The sequence below is a fragment of the Rhea americana genome, unplaced genomic scaffold (genome assembly GCF_003343005.1).
Source record: "Rhea americana isolate MKP2758 unplaced genomic scaffold, rheAme1 scaffold_0, whole genome shotgun sequence".
In the NCBI taxonomy this organism is placed as follows: domain Eukaryota; kingdom Metazoa; phylum Chordata; class Aves; order Rheiformes; family Rheidae; genus Rhea; species Rhea americana.
In genome coordinates, this window is record NW_028185037.1 from 6,111,517 (window position 1) to 6,127,856 (window position 16,340).

The following is a 16,340-nucleotide window of genomic DNA, read 5'->3' on the forward strand; positions in this document are numbered from 1 at the left end:
TTTGGTTTAATACTTTTTCAGAATTATTTTCTGCTTTTCTGGACAGTGTCCTTTAAATAAGACTGTTTTTCATTCATTCCTATAGAAACATTCATCTTTAATTTCATCTGCCCAAATAAGGTGAATTGGTGTTATACTATGCATAAAGTTAAACGCACCTGTACTGTTTTGCAGAAATAATGCTTTAGACATAAAAACRTTGTCCACACTGGTCTGGAAAGCCAAGGATCCACTTCTATTTATATGGTGAAGGTTTAGCCAAGGATATCACATTTCTTTAATCCTAGTTTCCTGGAAAGGTGCTAACACTTTCCCTGCAGAGTGTGGATAGCCTAAAATGTGGAGGCAATAATCAAGGACTGATGGAATATAAACTTTTTTTTTTAAAGAAGCTTATTATTATCCATGATCCACAAACCTTTTACTCCCTGTGCTTCTGAAATGTTTTCTGTGGTTGCTGCCTTAGCAGTTTATTTTCCTAGTTCTAATGCATTAGTATAATGTGACAAAGTCTGGACCACAAGTAGTCTAGAGTAATGCACAAAAACCACAAAAATAATTATAAAAGGATTTAAATCATATTATTTTAATTTACATTTGTAGATATTTTACTGCAATCACTAGTGCACTTTGTAAAAGCTTTTAATTTCAGAATAACATTCATTGGGCTCCTACCATTATATTTTTGTAAAAAGCATTTAGTGGTTTTTGTCAGGTGGAAGAGAAAACTGACAGAAGTTGCCCTAAGTGCAAATGCTGCGCAGCGAGCAATAACGAGATGTCAGCCACCCTTCCTAAGCTGCATCAACTTAGTTCCTGTGACTTGGTTTAAAGTCAAACACAATTTCTTCCTCACCTGGATAAGGGCTGATCCAGACTGTTACTTCAGGAATCAACAAGTCATAAGAGTYTATTCACAGAAATATTTCCTTTGCACTCTGGTTCAAGAGCTCTTAAAAAGTGCTCCTTCCTAACATTAACCCTTTCATCTACATTCATGCAGCAAAAAAAATACATTTTTCTTGGCAGTTTTTAATTTGAAATTGTAAGAACAAGCAGCTTAGACTTGAATTAAGCAATATTAATAATGAATTAATTTAGCAACATTCACAGAGTCAAAGTTAAAAACTGAAGTGCACTTAGGGGGTATAAAAAGGTGCAAAGGGAGGAATCATAAGCCAGTTGTGTTGGGTTTCAAGAAGGAAACCAGTTGTCCTGTCAGTCACACATGGACTGCAGCATTTGAATTGGAGATCTAGAATTACTTTAGAGACTGTCTGATGAGACACTAAAAAGGTCATAACTGTGAAATCTGGCTCCTGTTCCAAGCGATCATTTTACTGAATCTGTGCCATGCTCACCTCGCAGAGAAAGAATATTTTTCATAGTCAGAAAATTGTCATTGATTATCTGACCAAGCAAAAGATACTGTGGCAGTTTTTCCACATTAAATTCCTATTGCATCCATCTAATAGGGCAAGATTTATAATTCCTTTGGCTATTATTCTTAACACTTAATTTCTTTCTTTGTTAGAAAATTCAGAATGCTCTCTCCCCAGTCTTTCTTTGGCACTGCATTTCTTAATATTATATTGTCGAGTACTGTGTCCAGTTCTGGGCTCCCCAGTATGAGAGAGACATGGAGCTACTGGAGAGAGTCCAGCGTAAGGCTACAAAGATGACCAGAGGGCTGRAGCACCTGCCCCTCTTCAGCCTGGGGAAGAGAAGGCTGAAATGTCTACAAGTATCTGAAGGGAGAGTGTCAAGGGGATGGGGCTAAACTCTTTTCAGTTGTCCCATGTGAAAGGACAAGGGGCAACGGGCAAAACCTGAAACACAGGACGTTCCGCCTGGATGTAAGGAGGAATTTCTTCCCTGTGAGAGTGACAGAGCACTGGCACAKGTTGCCCAGAGAGGTGGTRGAGTCTCCTTCTCTGGAGATSTTCAARGCCCGCCTGGATGCAACCCTGCCTACCATGCTCTAGGTGACCCTGCTGAGCAGGGGGGTTGGACTWGATGATCTCCAGAGGTCCCTTCCAACCTTACCCATTCTGTGATTTGCTGTGATTCTGTCCCCATATCATGCTGGATTACATCACCTGTTTAACTCAACCCATAAACACAATTTAAGAACTCTTTGTATGAGTCCTATCTAATAGGTAACTCATGTTTTTCCATGGTCTAGCAARTAGCACTTAAACAGAAGGTCTTTGATTTTATCTTCATAACTAACTCTCATTGACCACCACTGCCTACTGATTACTTGGGCAAGGAATTCAGGGTTGTCTGACTCTTCTTACTAACTGCAGTAAAGATATTTCCTGCATTTGGTGCTATAGCTCTAGCAGAAATGAATCCTACATTATTCTCAAGGAATAGCAATGGTTGACATGAGAGCTGAGTCAAAACTCAGGATTTCCATTCTGCAAGAAATGCATTCTGTTTTAAAACAGTTCTTTAAATAGTTTACAAATGTTGCTAATAGCTGCCCACTCACCTCAAATTTGCTGAAAAGAGTCCTGATTCTCAAAATGAAAAACTATTGAGCCTTGAACACCTATGCCCTGACTTACCAGGCTCAGCCATCCCTGACTGCCTTGCAGGTGCAGGGGGCAGGCAGGAAGCTGGGACACTTTCATGCCACTAATACCACAACTTTGGGACTCAGAACCCAAAACTTGTCCTTCGCTAGGAGAAAGGCTGCCAAGTCCTGAATCTCTTTCAACACCAAAGAGGATATGAAGCAACAATAATTTTTCAGGGTCATRCTGGACAACATCAGCCAAGATTGCAGCAGTCCCCCACCCCTCGCTGGAAATGCTGAGGTGCCAAGGGCCTTGACGTGACCCAGCTGCTGAGCTCTTCACACTCTCTGCTAGGGAACTGGAAGCTAAACCCTTGCCACCACCTTGCTTTCAGGTGCTCTGCCAGTTTTGGTAGTGTTGTTTTTCATGTAGCTCGTAGAGCAAGGTTGCCTAGGGGCAGTAATGCATTCTTCACATTAAGCAGACATTTCACTGTATAGCAAAAGACTGATAATCATCTTAGTAGTCAGGTTAGAAAAATGGCCAGAGACTAAGCAAATGAAGCTGTATCTTCCTCAGTTTGTGGAGGAAATTTTCCTCTGAATCTTTACATTCTGGTAATTCATAATTTCTGAATAAAAAAAATTAACAAAAAATTGCTATCCACCTACAGCTGAGAAGAATCTAAAAGTTATTATATTCCTACATATCAGTGCCACAAGTTCTACAGGTTATAACATTACTTGCACAATAGTATCTGAAATTCCTGTCGTCAGCTGCAGACATCTGCCAAACCAGATATCAGTAGTTTCCTATTACCGAGAACAGTCTGTAGGAAAAACAGAAAATGTCAACAGATCCCTTTTTTGCAACTCAGGATGACAAGGCAATGCTCTCATAGTCTGTAATAAACCTTATTTTATATAGAAATAATTACTCACTGATGTGCTCAATTCAAATGGTTACAAACAGAGTTAGTAGTAGAACCATTTAACTATGCAGCAGGACTTGTAAAGCATATGGGCCTAAAAATAACAGTCAAACCAAAATCCCATATGTATTGGTAGAACTTAGCTTTACAACAAAGAGGGTCAAGACATGATATCTTATTACTGAAGAGAGAAGTGATTGTGTGTAAATCTTCTCAAAGAACATGATGGGCCCTGCTTCAGGAAGACACTTTGAGTGCTGTACCTCAATTTTGCACTTCRGTAAGTATCAATTCTAAAGGAGATGACCTTGAAGATTCCTATCACTACAAAAATGGCTTAAAATAATTCCCCAAACAGCTGAAGCAGGTAGGTTCTGGATCTCCTCTTTTATTAATGAAAGCATTGCTAATAATTAAAGTGATATTTAGTAATTATAGCAATCATTTTATCAGATCTTGACATTACTATTTGCTTTCCATCACTGAAAAACACTGAGATTGATTTCTTTTAGTGAATGCCTAAAGTATAGGGCCCTAAATCCACACATGGATTAGTCATTGACATGGATTTTCAAAAAGGCTGAGCATCCACTGATTTCCATGTATGTGCACTTTTATACCAGAATCATCCTTTGGCTTTAGAAGGTTGAGTTAAGAAGCCATTGGCCAACATTTGAACGATTAGAATGATGTATCTTTTAATTTGGCATCTAACTCTTATCATATCTATCTTAATATATGTACTGAACCAAAAAGTAAATAAACTGTAATCCACTATTTCCTTGTTACAATCCTTTCTCTTATTACAGTTTCTTATGTCATTCTGAAATCATATGAAATCAATAAAGGTTGATTAGAAAGTATTGCTGTCTTTATCATTGAAAAAAAATTGTATAAAAGCCCAGGCGTTAAGCCAGAAATTCAGAATAAAATCAAAGCACAGGTCTTGTCTTTACAACAGATTTTATCAGCACCAGTACCTTCTTTTTAAAGAAGACAATATCTTTCAAGCAGAAAAAAAAAATGGCAAATTTGAACTGGAGTTATCAAGGCAACAATGGTAAAGACTTTCTTTAACAGCAAATCATTTTTTTAAAAAAATATATGGAATACTTCTTTCCTTTCCATTATAAAAATTCTTTAAAATGATATTGGGTACCTATCAAATATATTAACCGTTACGAATATGATTGGTTTCAAGGGAGTGGCACAAATTCAGCATTGATAGAGAATTTAAACTAGATTTTTTGTTTGTTTGTTTTGTTTTGTTTTGKTTTTTGCCTAGAACCTGACCACTGGCACAAGCTATACCCTATTGCCAATGGAGACCATCAATCTCCTATAGATACTAAAACCAAGGACGTAAAAAGATGCCTCTCTGGGGCATCTCCAGATCACCTGGAAGCCTTCCACATGCAAAGAGATTGTCAACATTGGACATTCTTTCCATGTGAATTTTGAGGATAAGGATCAGKTTAGTAAAAAGGCAGTCTGGAGAGAGGAACTGGAAACATTTTTTTCAGTCTTTTTTCCTTACTTTGTATTGAAAACAAGACTAGCGGCTTTTCAGGAGTATTTATACAGCTCAGAGTATGTTTTCTGATTTTGTAAGTTAATATCAGCTGCCAGTACCCTTTAAGTGTCACAGAAGATCCAAATTATGTCCTTTAAATGTATGATTTCTTGGAAAGTGTTCCTGTGCTAATGTCAAAAGGATTGTTTTTTCCTAGTAGAAAACCTCCAGGATAATCACTGATTTTAGGGTTGGACAGTAGGAGGAGAGCTTCTAAACATGATAGAGTTTGAGTGTTTGTTCATTTAACCAACACGGGCTGGGAGATTTATACATATATCAAAGTTACTGATGTGTGTAACTCCTTATGGAATCACTCTGGACTACGTTATTTTCCTCAGAGAATCTTATTATCTTGACAACAAAGAAAGGGATTGATATGTGCTGTTGTGCAAATGCTATTGATAATACCATCCTAAAAGAGCTCCAGGCATGTATTGCTAAGCATCATGCACAAACGCAGGTCCCTGTCACCACAGTGGGAATGAATACACATTCATGTGCTTTTAATCATAGGAGCAGTGGTAATAACCTAAAAACAACACATCAGTAACATCCAGGTATACCTGTAACTTTTATAAGTTAAATTCAGAAAATGTCAAGTACCCATAACTATTACCGCTGTGTAGAAAGGGACTGCTACTGTCACAAATGAGACAAGTTTTAATGGGAAGATGAACTCCATGAGGCAGGACTTTTCATCTGTAATTATTAAAATCTAATTACTCTTTCTGGAAAACTACTGTTTTTCTACTTCTGTTTTCACCCTGGAGTAGCTGCTCTAGTTACATGTATTTGATCTGAATTTTGGAACTGTGTCTGGGAGACGTGCAGATTTACTGTACCAAAGCACTCATATACACATATTTAGAATTGAAACCTTAATAACTTTGGCTTAACTGCRCAAACTTTTTTCTTTTTCTATGGCTAAAAACAGTCTGTTAGATAAATATGTTAACTTCCACTTTTGAGAAAAGTGCTTACATGTTATGAAATCTTTGAAATCTATGACCCATGGTTTTCAGGAAGAGTTTACTGATTAATGTTTTTAATTTGCTCYGTGTGTTTGCAGTGCTGGCTGGTGGACCCCTCGCTGGAAATTACAAATTGTGCCAGTTTCACTTCCACTGGGGGCAAACAGATGAACAAGGCTCGGAGTCCACTGTGGATGGGCAGCAATATGCCTCRGAGGCAGAGTCAATGAAAGAGATATCAAAGGCACTTTTTCAAAATCCAGTCACATACCTCATCCCCAGAAGAAACAAAATTGCATGTGTAAACTGCTCTGATAATTATTTTATTTTGTAAAACAGYACCATCTCTGCACATGCAAAGCTGACTACACAAAAGCAAGTTAGGATCTATGGTCAGTACTGAATAGGATAAATTTTGATGATCTAAATCCATGTTTAAATAATGAACTAGGGCTGATAGGTGCACATACAGAAGTGAATTGCACCTGCTATCTTCCTATTGGTAAAAAGGTCACATATAAAGGCACATTAAGTTTTAGACTCAATTAGCTGCTTTTCAAAGAGTCCGAGCACTCAGTTCCCTGCTGTCATTGTAGCTGGAGCTGCCCAACTCCTCGCCAGTATGAGCGAGGTGATTACTGTGAGGTGCTATTCTTTGGCTTTTCAAGAGCAGCAAATAAGAAGGAAAACCAGAAGAAAATAATGAAGAGAAAGCAGTAGAAACAGGTACTTAACAAGAGTTCTARCTGCTGCCAAGCACATTAACTATCTTCAAATAATGAAATAAGCTCCATTTTATAGGAAATAAACACCTGTAAACTACTTTTCATTTGTTTCCTAATGTCTTAGTATCATGCCATTAGTTAACAATATGTCAATAAACAACCCATGCTCAATCCATGTAATGTTATCTTTGACAGCAATTTAGATTTTAAGAACATTACTAAATGCAAATCTAATGAGATAATTARAATATTGATTTTTAATTCAGGCATTAGGAGCACAGGGCCAAAAGTGTGTTCATAATAGGAAATTTTCCACTGTTGAGAGTGCTGGAGCTATCTCATTTGATACAGCCAAGCTATGAAAGGGGTGTTCCTTTAGAATTGCTTCCTGCCATAAAAAGATAGTGCACTTAAGCTGAGTTTAAGCAGCACGTGATTAAAGGTGTTTATTAGCTTTCTTTGAATCAGTAGTTTAGAATACTTTAAAACAATAAAGATGTTACATTGAAAAGACAGCTTTAAAATGTACCTGAGGATTCACAAAGGTGGAACCACAGTTTTAAATTTATTTCCATTATATAATGAATTCCATGTTCTGTCTCTAGTTTTAGAACCTCTTGCTTGTATTTTAGGAAGCTTTGATAATTTTTTTGACCATGATGCTGAAACATTATAGAAATAATCCTGGACTASACTAATACCACGGAGTTACATAGTTGCGAAGGAATTGCTAAGTCTGCTCCGGTGTTCATGGATGAGAAAACATTAAAATACGTTATTATGCCATCAGCTTCTGTAAGTTTTGGGAATTTGTATTTCACACTTGAAAAAATAACTCAAGATATAATAAGCAACACACTAAACTGAACAAAAGTTTCTTGAAATACTTTTAAGAGAAATACTGTCAAAACTGCAAAGTTGCTGAAAGGTCTGTATTGAATATATATCATCCGCAGCTATGATGTTTGTGCCATACCAGCAGTCTATTGCAGTAAATTGAACTACTGTGAATAAATAGTGCAYCCTGTGTGACAAAGGAGTTACACTCCTTGAAATGCTATTTAATCTATTACATTTGTAAAGACATGGAAATAAAGACATGCACAGGAGACTGTTAGAGGTGGAATTAGAAAAATCTATGCCCCTTGTAAGTGATTTTTCCACATCTCTGTATACTTACCCCTAAACTGCTTTCAGGAATATATTCAGTTCTACCTACTGTGAGATAACGCCTGGATATTGCTCTGACACAGTCAGAGCAATTCGGCAGAATGCCAGAAGCCAACAGGCGCTCGTGAACATGCTCATGCTTTCAGGGTCAGATCCGCAGAGTGCAGTTTCTAATGTGTTTTACCTTAATTGCAACATTTCCTTGCAATAGAACCAGCAGAATTTATYCTGTTAATTGCTTTTTAGCTTCATCTCATTCACTGGAACTCAGACAAATATTCTAGCAGAGCGGAGSCTTTCAACAAGCCAGATGGTTTGGCAGTTGTCACTGTTTTCCTGAAGGTCAGTTAATGACATCCTGAAAACACATGTGTCTCCCCTCCCTATCTTAATCAAAGTTGCACTCAGTACTGAGATTTAGAAAAAAATCATCTTTGTACTAAATTGGTGGAGAAGACTGTCTCTCATCCTGATTTAGCCCCTGTTGCCAACTTTGCCCACACTTCTACATAGGTGTTTTGCCCAGACTCCCATTTCACCCATACAACCTTCAAGAAGATCTGTGCTTAAATGACATGGTTACTAGTGAGCCTGTGCTCTTTCATCCACCTTTGTGACAGTTAGTGCTCACGTATTTTGTGTTTGCCTTTCCCTCCATTTACAATGATGTGAACTTTCACTGAAAGACAATTTCAGTCACCTGTGCAATTATTACCAGAAAATAAATTTTTAAATCATAATTCCAAGACACTTTGAAGCTATGTATGTGACATATTTGATCTTCCAAAACCACTGAGGCAGCAAAAATAATTCCTTATGAATATATATGGAAATGCGATATCACAATATTATAATATAACATAGTACTAAAATATAACTGTTCATAATTCACATTATAAAAAAAGATACCAGCAAAGCTACCTCTCTGAATGCTTCCAAAGAAAAGTGCATTTCAAGGATAAACACTACCACTGCAGAACAAAGCAATAGTATACCTCTTAACTATTCCCACTACTGGTAGAATTAGTTTGCCAAACAGAAAACTTTACTTCCAGCAAAAATCTTGTTATTTCCTCAAAGTTCTAAATATTATCTCCTTCACAGTGGGTTTGCAAAACTAATCAGCATTTGTAAAGCATATTCATATTTTTAGGTGGAAGRTGTTCCTTTAGAATAAAACTATTGTTACATATTTAGGATTTTTAAAATATTTTTTATATTTACAGCTTGGTTCAGGCAATGAAAACCTGAAGGATGTTTTGAAGGCCTTGGATTCAGTGAAGACTAAGGTAAACATCATCACAGCCTCGTCATGGTAATATACAGAGTCATTAAATTAAAATCTACTCAGTCTCTCATCTGCCTTTTTGAAGGCTTCAGAATAACTCAGGGGTTCAGCTGCAGGAGGCTGTTGAGACATAAGGCTGAAAGCATCTTCCTGAACATGAGCCTATAGGAGCCGATGAGATACCATGTATTCTTGGGTCTCTACCCTGGAGATGGCTGTGGGCTCTTGGTGAAAGATTAAGAGTTCTTATTTCCTGATTCCTAGCTAATCCTATGCTTCCATCCATCTGTCTGTCTATTTAAAATTATCCCTGGTGTCTATCATCYGCACACCCTAGCAATAACTGAACTGGAGTTTTGCTTGGTGGAGGAGGGAGAGGAAATGAGTGACACCAGAACTGCGCCTTTCTTAAGCGCTTGTGTAAACTAAACCTTTGGCTTTTCCCACTAAGTCTCACACATAATAAGCTGAGATAGGACCTGCATTTTCATAGGCATGTTAAAAATACAGTACTGCATCTTCTATAGGAGGAATGTGGGCTTTGACACAGAACGTCCAAATGTTATAAATATATGTGAATACGTTTATATTTTTATATAAAATTAGCCTCAGCAGGCAAATTTAAATTAATTGTCTGCTGAAGTGTTTCACTTTCTCAGCGGCATAGAGTTCAGTATCTCACAAAAAAAAAACCCTTAGTCAGTGCTGACAAAAACTCTTTGGTATCCAATAGCTGTTTCAGGGGATTTTTGTTTGGTTGGTTGGTTAGGCTTTTTTTTTTTTTTTTAAGATATGCTGCCTATTTTTGTTGATGTCAGCCTAGATCTATCTCAGTGTCAAATTTGCCAGCAATGCCAGCAAATCACCTCTGCTGCTGTGAGACAATGCTAGTGTTTTGAAGTGACCCCCTCTATATTTTGATTTAGACTTCCTTGTAGTCCCAATTTTATGTAAATCGTATCTTTTTCATGGATGGGCCTCATTAACTCTATGTATCTTTCACAGGGTAAGCATGCTCCATTTTCTAACTTTGATCCTACAAGCCTGTTGGCTAAATCCTTGGATTACTGGACCTACAATGGCTCTCTGACTCATCCTCCCCTCCAYGAGAGTGTTAACTGGATTATCCTCGAGGAGCCCATTACTATCAGCTCAGAGCAGATATGGTATTGCAAACAACAAAAACCTCTCTTGTGTTTTAGCTTCAGTGGTGGTATCATTTTATAGCGTATTATCATTTTATATTATTAATCTCATTTTTACTATAAAATTAATATTACCTTTACACCACATTATTGCTCTTAATAAATAYTTATGATTCTACCTCAGCCCGCTTAGGCTACTAAGATCTTACAAAGTCTTGTGGGAATTGAGATAAGAAGACCAGATTTGTGGACTTGTTTCCACCACTGAGGTAAAGGCTGTTTGCTTATTTTAATTTCCTTGCAGTGCTGTGGCTCCCAGAGCAGGAGCCAGGCAGAAAGCTGAATTCTTCCTATCCTAATTCCTGCATGACTTCCCCAGAGAAATGCATATTCCCATCAGATCTCAACCAAACACCTGCCTGAGCAGGGGGGTTTGAGGCATGCCACAAAGGTCAAATGGCCAGAGCACAGTTCTCCATTCAGTGCTAGGTCTGTTCTGTTTTATTGTTCTATTTCACCTGCATCATCTAATAAAGAACCAGATATGTGCACTAACATACATCCATGCAAATTAAAACACCTGAGTCTCATTGTACATTTAAGTCACACACTTATAATTCCAGATTTTTTTTCCAAGGAGAGCAGCACTTAACTTTGCAAATGGCTCCAGTAGTGACAACTGAATTATTCAACAACCCACAGGGGCAAAGGTCTAAGGAAGATAAGGTCAGATTTTACAACAAATGACATCRTGCATTAGAACAGAAATTAGGTTTTCAGGCAACCTCATTATGTAACTTCAATGGTATTTAACTAAAATGATGAAGTACCTTCATTAATTTACATTGATAATTATTATCTGTTGCAAAATTACAGCATATGTTGCTACCTTGTTTCTTTTTAATGTTTGTATGCCTTTGACTATACAGCAAAAGTGGTGCAGTAAATATATTTAAATTTAAATTTAAATATAAATTTAAATTTTAAATTTWAAATGCTTCTTCCCAACATATTCCAAAGCAGTATTGCTTTAAATGCAAATGTTTTAAATGCAAAATACCATCTATACTACATGTCAGCTGCATTCAGTAGGACACATCCCTTGATCTGCTTTACTCTTCAGTCAGCCAGTGTGTGAATCCAGTGACCAGAGCAATAAGGCCTTGGTCTGTGACTGCAATTTCTTGAGAATTGCACCATAATCTAGTGACAATGGCATCAGATGATAAGATATTAATAATTAATTACTCACTCTGATTAAATTATCCTATACCTGTTTTGCTTCTATGTCATTGCTGCATTTTACATTGTGCCATTGGCCTTCTTGGCTACCAGGGCACATCGCTGGCTCGTGATCAACTTGTTGTCCACCAGGACTCCCAGGTCCTTCTCTGCAGAGCTGCTCTCCAGAAGGTCAGCCCCCAACCTGTACTGCTGCATGRGATTATTCCTCCCTAGTTACAGGATCCTCCACTTGCCCTTGTTGAACCTCAGGAGGTTCCTCTTCGCCCAGCTCTCCAGCCTGTCCAGGTCTCTCTGAATGGCAGCACAGCCCTCTGGTGTGTCAGCCACTCCTCTCAGCTTGGTATCGTCAGCAAACTTGCTGAGGAGGCACTCTGTCCCCTCATCCAGGTCACTGATGAAGAAGTTAAACAAGATGGACCCAGTACAGACCCCTCTGGGACACTGCTAGCTAAAGGCCTCCAACTAGACTCCACGCCACCGAGCACAACCCTCTGACCTCCGCCTTCAGCCAGTTCTCAATCCATCTCACCGTCCACTCATCTAGCCTGTGCTTGCTGAGCTTGCCTGTGAGGCTGTTACGAGAGACAGCACCAAAAGCCTTCCTGAAGTCAAGGTAGACAGCAACTACTGCTCTCTCCTCATCCACCCAGCCAGTTAGTCCATCACAGARGGCTATCAGATTGTCTACGGAGGATTTCCCCTTGCTGAATCCATGCTGACTATTCCTGATCACCTTCTGTTCCTCCAGAAAAAACACCTTCTTAAGGAGCAATGCTGCAACCACCCTACTTGTCCCTATCTCAGTGCAACAACTCTTTCAGCACTTTAACTGCCATGAATAGGGAAATAATCATTTTCATTTCATCTCAGTTCTCTAAAAACAAATCTAACAGTGCTTTTGGGAAAAATGAGAACAGAGACACAGTTATATCCACTGGATTGCTTCCAGAGGAGATGTTTTCCTTGCTGTGGAAAATAACTTAAGTAAACTTCACAAAGAGTTCAGAATAGGCACACATTTGAGAAATGGGAACAAATCTGTCAGGCAAAACAGCAGGCTTATAAAGAAAAGTTATTTCATTCAGAGTCTCTTTGCAGAGCTAACTAGTTTCCTGAACTATAGTGTGCAGTCTCTCAGATTGAACATGGGCCTGAGCTATAGAGCTATGGATTCCACCAGCTGGAGATCGCTGCATGTGGGCACAAGGGTAATAGGAAGCAGGCAGCTACAGCTGCCCACTCACCTCAAGTCCATCCTCAACATAAATGACTTTACTCCATTTTTTCTTGTGCWAGTGCTCTGATAAATTACTTTAACAAAATGCCAATGAAAACATCAGGTAGGAACAASAGCAAAAATCAAACGGATGGGATTATGATCAGCAGGAAAATTGCAAGTCTAGGAAAGTGCAAGGCAAAGGAAATGTCCTTGATGTATGATCAAGGAAAGGCAAGCTCATAGTATTCTAGACTATGACTACCACTTAAGAAAAGATCTCTTATCTTTATGGTACAGAAAGAGAACAAAATACAAACCGGATATTATTTTGAAACATAAAGCTATCCCTGTATTGACATATACTGATACTTCCTGGCAATATATAAAAAGAGATGGAAAAGAAAATTACCTAATGCAATAGTTTAAATGAGTGATTTCTCAGTGTCAAATACTGGAGAAAATTCAACAGATAAACATAAATATTTTAAGCTTTATTTTAAGAATACATTGTGTCCAGTTCTGGGCTCCCCAGTACAAGAGGGACATGGAGCTACTGGAGAGAGTCCAGCGTAGGGCTACAAAGATGATCAGAGKGCTGGAGCACCTGCCCYRTGASRAASGKCTGCAAGAGCTGGGCCTCTTCAGCCTGGGGAAGAGAAGACTGAGGGGGGATCTGATCAATGTGTACAAGTACCTGAAGGGAGGGTGTCAAAGGGATGGGAACAAACTCTTTTCAGTTGTCCCATGTGACAGGACGAGAGGCAATGGGCAGAAACTGAACCACAGGAAGTTCCGYCTGAATGTGAGGGGGAATTTCTTCCCTGTGAGAGTGAYRGAGCACTGGCACAGGTTGCCCAGAGAGGTGGTAGAGTCTCCTTYTCTGGAGTTATTCAAGGCCCGCCTGGATGCAACCCTGTCTACCATGCTCTAGGTGACCYTGCTGAGCAGGGAAGTTGGACTAGATGATCTCCAGAGGTCCCTTCCAACCTTACTGATTCTATGATTCTAYGAATATCATTTTCTGCCTTAACCAGAATGAATCATTTTCTCATCTGCTGCTCAGTATCTTATCCATACATAGAAATATTTTAATATCTGCCTACTATGCCAATAGCCAAACCCAGCAGTAAATTACGAAGTCCCAAATCATGTAGAAACACAGACACATGCAAGCTGCCACTTACACAACTCATGCTGCAGAACTTCTGCTAAGCTTTTTCTTATCCCAAAAACGATTAAACTGCTTCATTCTGCTAAAGTAAAGTTCCCACATGTAACCTCAGATTAATTACACGTAACATTTAGCTTCTGATCAACAGGCTTCTGGTCAGGTTCCAGCAACACCTCCCATCTCTGGATGGGACAGCTCTAACAGGCACGTTAACTAGGACTCCTTCGTTAGGGAAATAAAATCAAATTGTGTTAGTTAATGTTCCACACTCATTTTTGCTTTATCAGATGCTTCCTGGTTCCATTTTTCCTTCACGCTGAGGGAAGGAGTCCACTGTTATAAGCATGTAGGCGGTAAATGAATGATATAGAGCTGGTTGCCTAGAGCAGGTTAGAAAAGCTGTTTGCATTCAATGAATTCTGCTGGGTTCTCAGTTTCTCCTTAAGAGTCAGGTGCCACATGCAGGATGTGTTTCACAGCTTTACAGGAARATAACAAAACACTTATTTTTTTGAAAGCTGAAATTCTTGACCTACTGTGGCTGATCCTGCTTTTCCATCTTTCTTTTCCAGTCTTTTATCATCCAGTTCTCTCCCTCAGTGCTACCTAAATCAGTATGGGATGATAAAGTTCATGAAAATCGCATTGGAGAAATTTTGCTTTGCAATACAGAGATCAGTGTAATAGCAACATTCATTTTCAGAAATAAAAGGTACAGTTATGGAGATCTATGAGTGGACAAGTAAAACACAATGTTTTGCTACACTTATTAATTCACATGGCTGCCAAATCTCTGAAAGCAGGGTATGTTGTAATGAAGTAAGGAGAAGCACCTGATAAACAACTGAAATGAATATGACAGGAGAGTCTTCACAGGAGTGTCTTCATGCACTGTGGAGCAAACAGAGTCTTTACACTTCAAGAAGTATTTAGTTCAGTCCTAAAAACCCTGAAACTGCCTTTTTTAGAAATGTTTYTCAGAAGGGGGTTTATACTCCTACTCAGACCTTACAGAAAGAATGTGAACATTCAGCAGAAGACTGGAGCCAGCGTCTCTTCTTTCTGTGAGGCCTCTAAGTRCAGGGCCAGGCTCATAAACACTTGTCAAACCATGGGACTGTTCTTTATTCCCAGGCACAAATTTGCTATGCCAGCTATAGAGGCGGCAGCACAGCCCTCCTGGTGGGATACTAAGCTTCTAGTCGTGTGATGGRTCTCAGCCAAGCGTCAGAGCAGTGCTCTACCCATGCTGTTTCCCCAYCAGCCCTGCTGTCAGCAGAAAAACCCCACAGGTTGGTTGCACTAGCAAGATGGGTGACGCGGGTTAAAATTCAGTTTATCACAGTCCTACAGAGATCCTCATGTAAGAGGAGAGCATCATTGCTCCCATCTCTCTCTCACCTGGGGCCGAGCACACTCGCTGGATAACACTTCCAGACGAGACAGCCTGAGGAAGACCTAGTTAAAGGCTCCTGGCAGAGCTTAGGACTTTACCGTAGGGTGTGTAGATCTTTCAGAAAAAGAAAGACTTAGTATAGGAAGTCTTCCTTCTGTCATGGCACCTACTGGGAAGCCTCTGCATCACTGATCCCCTCTGCAACATGTGAAGCAATGCTGGGAGCGCAGCGCTCGGAAAGCCCAGCAGCCTGGTGCGGGAAACTGAAGGAGCTGCAGCAGCTAACAACAGCGCTGGCTGGTGCAAGCAACCACTTAAAACTGAAGTCAATCACAGTAGATCATTCAGGAAATGTCAGAATGTGATACTACAYCTTGAAGCTTTTAAAATTATTTTCCTAGACAAATCATTTGTTAAAATAACCACATTCTCTAGCTATTTTGAAGTTCTTAATTTCATTCCTTAGCAAAAAAGAAAAAAAAAAGAAAAGAAAAAAAAGGAAAAAAAAGACTTGCTGAAAAAGTCCACAGGATAAATGGTATACGGCTGCCTATGTTAAGGTAAGGCATTATAGCTTCATTGCTTGCCTTACTCAAGTTTTTCTGTGTTAGCACAGAGGTCAAGTAAAACACTTTCATTTTTAGACCATTTAATCCTTAGCGCATTACCCTTTTGCAGGCCTCTGAAGCAAGCAAAAGATAACATCGTAAACACCGTAAAATCAACAAACTGAATTGTACCACAAAGTCCACTATAATACAGCTGGAGTCAGGCGAGCCGAGACGGGCGCGCTGCAGGACGAGCGCGCCGGCGCGGTCAYGCTCCTGTCAGTGCGATACAGGGCGGCTAATTTCCCCGAGAGCTCTGGGCTACGGCGGCGCTAAGGCTGCGGGAGGCGGACGGCTCCCCGCAGAAGGGCGCTGCAGAACGAGCCGGGGGACGGCGAGGCGCCGGCCGCCCCGCGGCACCGCGTGCCCT

At 39.5% G+C, this 16,340-nt stretch overlaps 2 protein-coding genes across 2 annotated transcripts in view; both read left to right on the top strand.

Annotated features, from left to right (window-relative positions):
* Positions 1-16,340, top strand: part of EMC2 (ER membrane protein complex subunit 2) — a 604,202-nt gene that overhangs the window by 184,067 nt on the left and 403,795 nt on the right. The gene's annotated exons all lie outside the window — the stretch shown is intronic.
* LOC146601989 (carbonic anhydrase 1-like) lies at positions 4,480-16,095 on the top strand. Its single transcript, XM_085297885.1, is given in 8 exon segments — positions 4,480-4,516; positions 4,742-4,823; positions 4,825-4,934; positions 6,102-6,220; positions 8,145-8,240; positions 9,125-9,187; positions 10,192-10,352; positions 16,041-16,095. Coding segments are annotated over 8 exon segments (723 nt in total).